Genomic DNA, 5,211 nt, shown 5'->3' with positions numbered 1-5,211 from the left:
GAATCTTCTATTCGATGATGTGCTTTGAGAAAACGAGATTTCGATCACTTCTTCAACCCTCTAGACTCTCCAAAAATGTCTGAAGAAGTTCTATTTTCCGCTCCTTAGTGTTAGGGTTATTAATCTCCTCTTATTCAAGTGATTAACCCTAGATCCAGACTTTAAAATTAAATCCGAAACCCAGACCGAACGGACTGCTTAGTAGTCCGTTCGGTCTGGACACTTGGTCCGTTCGAACCAGTCTTACAACTTGGTCCGTTCGGTCCGACGGTTCAGTCCGTTCGGTCCAACACTTGGTCCGTTCGGACTGGACTCTCTAGTCCATTCGGTCCAATAATTTGGTCCGTTCGGACTAGATGCTCCGGTCCATATCCACACCTCGGGATGGATTCCAACCTTTGGAACTTGTCTGCTAGGACTCGAATCTTCTATTCGATGATGTGCTTTGAGAAAACGAGATTTCGATCACTTCTTCAACCCTCTAGACTCTCCAAAAATGTCTGAAGAAGTTCTATTTTCCGCTCCTTAGTGTTAGGGTTATTAATCTCCTCTTATTCAAGTGATTAACCCTAGATCCAGACTTTAAAATTAAATCCGAAACCCAGACCGAACGGACTGCTTAGTAGTCCGTTCGGTCTGGACACTTGGTCCGTTCGAACCAGTCTTACAACTTGGTCCGTTCGGTCCGACGGTTCAGTCCGTTCGGTCCAACACTTGGTCCGTTCGGACTGGACTCTCTAGTCCATTCGGTCCAATAATTTGGTCCGTTCGGACTAGATGCTCCGGTCCATTCGGTCTACTCCTAGACCGGACGGTCCAGACCTCTGTCCAGATTTCTCGACGTTTTCTCGTGCATTTGTCCTTCCCTGCGTGTGTGACCCTGTAGGCTCATTCGATATAGCAGTATAACCCGAAATCTCTATTCCGGATATACAAGTCATAGGCGGTCTCTAGCAAGACACTATGACTACCTATCTCGAATAGAGTTTGTTCGTGATCTTACGAACGCCAGTGATGATTCCGGTTGATGATCTTTTTGTATCACGATATCATATGTCGAATATAAGGCATGGACTCTCATTCACTGAGTTCGACTGTCTGAAATAGACGACGTTTGTCTATAGTGCGGCCACACACATTTCTACAGTCTCGCTTATACGAGGGGCCCAGCGATATCTCTCTCTTTTACGAGAGGTACAAATCCCGTCTTGACTATCTACAATCCAACACATGATTCGTTTCGTACCTGATACACGCCTTTATAGTCCTCCTGTTACGCAGGACGTTTGACGTAATCAAAGCACGCAACTCCTCATGTTGGATTCCGTAGATATCTCAGGTCTTAGGATCCAATCATGGAACCGTCATATGAGATTCAAGTAATGACGCTAGTCCATGTGACAATCTCATGCGGGTCAATCCAGTATTCCGTTCTCCAACGAATACCTATGACTGTGATCGTATCCAATATCTATGACCATCTATATGATCATCAATCACACAACATACTAGTCTTATTATGTCATCATTCCCATAATGACACAAGACTAGGAGTTTAGTATCATTCATAATGATACATGGATTTCATAACACATCTAGTATACAAGAACATGTAATGAATCAAATATTCTCATAAAACCTGTGGAAAGTATCAATACATCTAATGTATCTGAATAAAGCTCATAAACAATACATCATAGAGCATAAACCAACAACTTGGTCACATGGTTCACGAGTCATTAGGAAAATCAGTCACATGGGTGACAATAGGAACAAAGTCACAATAGTCACAAGGTTGCACGGTCACAAGGTCTCAAGGTCACATGGTTACATGGTCACATGGTCATATGGTCATATGGTCACATAGTCACATGGTCATATGGTCACATGGTTACATGGTCACAAGGTCACAAGGTGACATGGTCACATAGTCACATGCTTCAAAATGGTCAGATTGGTAATAATAGTCACATGGTCACATAGTCACATGACCACATAGTCACAATGTTCAGAATGGTCGAATTGATCTTCGTTTTGTAACTCTGTTTTCCAGTGGTATAATGGATGGGCGAGACGAGAGGTCAAAAATTATATATTTTCTATATGGCGGTGGTTGGATACAGAATAAGAATGGGAAATATGAATGGGAAGGAAGGGTTATGGAAAGCCAAAGATTGTTATTCTTTTGTCCCCCCTTGGAGATGACCTACAGTGAACTTGTTCGAGAGTTATGTTCGGAGATGAAGGTGGATAAAGATAAAGTAGAGATCAAGCTGAGCTATTTACCAAATGTAAAAGAAAACAGAAAGCACACCTACCTATGGAATGACAAGCATGTTCATATTTATCTACTGGATAAAATAAATGGAATGTGAGGCATGCTTTATGTGGAGATAGATGAGGTACGGTTGAAAGGTGAATGTGAACAAAATGTTGAAGAAGAACCTATAATTCTTGCTGGTGAAAGTGGTGTTGGAGGTAGTAGAAAGCGAGATGGGATAGATTATGATGATTGTGTTATGTTGAGCCCTAATTTTAAGAGTAGAGTTGGGAGTAATAATGTGGCAGAAGTTATACATATTTCTGACAGTGAACATTCTAGTGGTCTTAGGGATGTTATTGTGACTAAATGTGATGGTGATCGTGATGATGGTGGTGATGATTTGGCCCTTGAGGTAGTAGCAGACTCTCGGTTTTCGAATTCTGTATTCAGTTTCAGTGATGGATTAAATATCACAATTGGCCATGAGTTTGACAATAAGGAAGCATCACAAGAATTTGTTCACAAGGGTGCAACTATGGGTCGTTTTCGTTACACTACACTGAAGTCCGATAAAAAGTTGTGGGAAATAAGATGCAAATTTGCTGAATCGGGCTGTAATTGGAAGTTGCGGACGACATTGATTTTAAACTCGGAGCGTTGGAGTGTAAGAAAACACAATCCCATGCATAGCTGCAAACCCGTATCTGAAACAAGTGAAGCTTTGAGGGGTACAAAGAAATTGGTTCGGGTTTATTTGAAAGAAGAATTCCCCGGTAAACTTGATAGTACGCCTTCAGCACATAAAATTGTAGATAGGATAAAAGCCAAGTACGGTACAACCGTAACATATTTGACGGCATTACGAGGCAAACACAAAGTTGAAAGTGAGATTCGAGGTGATCCTGCAGAGCATTTCAGAAAGCTTCCTAGGTGGTTGCATATGTTGCAAAAGAGAAATCCTGGAACAATTGTCGGTCTTGAGTTGGACAAAGATGGCAAAAGTTTCAAATATCTCTTCTTCGCATTGGGTGCAGCGGTAAGAGGATGGAATTACATGCGTAAAGTGGTTGCGATTGATGCAACATTTCTCACAGGACAATACAAGGGTACATTGATCGTTGCAACAGTACAAGACGGTGACCACCACCTATATCCGTTAGCCTGGGGTGTTATTGACAGAGAAAAAGATGGAGGTGGTTTACGAAAATGTTAATAAAGGCAATCCCAGATGGACCTGATGTTGTCGTGATTTCTGATCGATATAGGAATATAATAAAGGCCGTCAGCGAAGTGTACAAAGAGGCAGGGCACGGATTTTGTGCAAGACATATAGCGCAAAATTTGAAAGTCAAGGTTAACAGAGGCATGGGAAGGAAAAGTTCGAGAGGTGAGACCGTTGCCGAACGGGTCTTCAGATGCGCGGAAGCTTATACGTTGAACGAATTTGAAGACATGTTTACTGATATGAAGGACAGGTACGAGGTTTTTTTAACCATTATTACCTAACCTAAAATTTTGATTATTTTGAAACATGTGACCGTGTGACCATGTCACCATGTGACCATGTGACCATCGTCAATGTCACCATGTGACCATGTGACCATCGTCAATGTCACCATGTGATCATCGTCAATGTGACCATGTGACCATGTGACTATTTGTATATTGTGGTCATGTGACCATTGCTTATTCTGAACCATGTGACCATGTGACCATGTGACCATTGCGTAGGTATCCCAAAGTTGCGGAGTATATGCAGAAAGAAGAACTTGATCCCGAGAAATGGGTGAGGTGTAAATTTAAGCGTGAAAGGTACAATTTATTGACAACAAATGCTGCGGAATCAATAAATTCTGTAATGAAAAAGGCAAAAAGATTTCCGGTGCTGGGCCTTCTGGATATGTGTGTCTCCAAAACCGTGGAATGGTTCGATAGATATAGAGTGGAAGAAGGATGTGCCGATGATTCAAAAAAAATGACACCGCATGTTGACAAAGTGTTGCATGAGAGGTATGAAACTGCATGTACGTATGATGAAGTCATTGTGCTAAACACTGTTACAGAGGAGTTTGAAGTGACGGGTGAAAAGGGTAGAAAACACTTTGTTAGCATTGAAGATAGAACGTGCAGCTGTAGGGTGTTTGATATCGATAAGATCCCATGCAGCCATGCAATTGCAGCGCTTCATAAGATTGGTAAAGCGAATGTTATACCAAACTTGTGTTCTCCATACTATACGCGGGAGACATGGCGTCTTGCCTATCAAGAAACCGTGTATCCGGTTCCCGATTGCTGTGAATAGATTATCGATGACCCGGATGTTGCAAATCTTGTGGTTATGCCTCCTATAATGGATGAGAAACGACCATGTGAGAGACCTAAACAAAATCGGTATCCTGCTCCTAGTGAAGCACGGAAGAGAATCAAATGTGTAGCGGGAACATCAACATCGGCAATGTCAGAGAGAACGACTATTTTGGAGTGAAAAACATTGACAATGTCAAAAATCTGTATAATAATTATGTGGTTTATTGGTATTATGAGGTGTTATAAAACATTTGTACAATAATGTCAAAGAACTTTGGTTAATGATGTTGTAATATGTTTGTATAATGTAATGATATATAATCTTGTGTTTGTATAATGTAATGATATATAATATTGTGTTTGTGATCGAGTGTAATGATATATATATCTAGTTTAATTTAGACACTATGAATTGACTCACGTGAGACAACGTTGTGATCCATTGTGACCGGCATGTGACCATGTGACCGAAGTGCAATTTTGCACTGTGTGACCATTGTGACCGACTGTGACCCGTGATCGAAATGTGTTGATAAATATAGGCCAAACTTGAATTTTAAAGCTTAAGAATGGTTTATCAGAGTGTATATATCAAATATATAGTGTTAGAGGCAAAATTTAATTTTATGTAAATCGGTTTG

At 40.9% G+C, this 5,211-nt stretch overlaps 1 protein-coding gene across 1 annotated transcript; it reads left to right on the top strand.

The window, feature by feature from the left end:
* The first annotated feature begins 2,378 nt into the window (after positions 1-2,378).
* LOC104803415 lies at positions 2,379-4,748 on the top strand. The gene is made up of 4 exons (XM_010527347.1): positions 2,379-3,418; positions 3,529-3,738; positions 3,995-4,469; positions 4,566-4,748. Exons 1-4 carry the CDS (start codon positions 2,379-2,381, stop codon positions 4,746-4,748), a joined length of 1,908 nt encoding a protein of 635 aa, XP_010525649.1.
* The last annotated feature ends 463 nt before the right edge of the window (positions 4,749-5,211 follow it).

Source organism: Tarenaya hassleriana, unplaced genomic scaffold, assembly GCF_000463585.1.
Source record: "Tarenaya hassleriana unplaced genomic scaffold, ASM46358v1 Cleome86, whole genome shotgun sequence".
Taxonomy (NCBI): Eukaryota; Viridiplantae; Streptophyta; class Magnoliopsida; order Brassicales; family Cleomaceae; genus Tarenaya; species Tarenaya hassleriana.
This window is presented reverse-complemented; position numbering and strand designations above follow the sequence as displayed.

Excerpts from the sequence above, each read along its gene's own strand:
- LOC104803415 (XM_010527347.1), top strand. The coding sequence starts at position 2,379 with ATGCTTTATGTGGAGATAGATGAGGTACGGTTGAAAGGTGAATGTGAA. Across the intron at positions 3,419-3,528 it reads GGTGACCACCACCTATATCC|GAATATAATAAAGGCCGTCA; the intron begins GTTAGCCTGGGG and ends TGATCGATATAG. Across the intron at positions 4,470-4,565 it reads ATAAGATTGGTAAAGCGAAT|ATTATCGATGACCCGGATGT; the intron begins GTTATACCAAAC and ends TGCTGTGAATAG.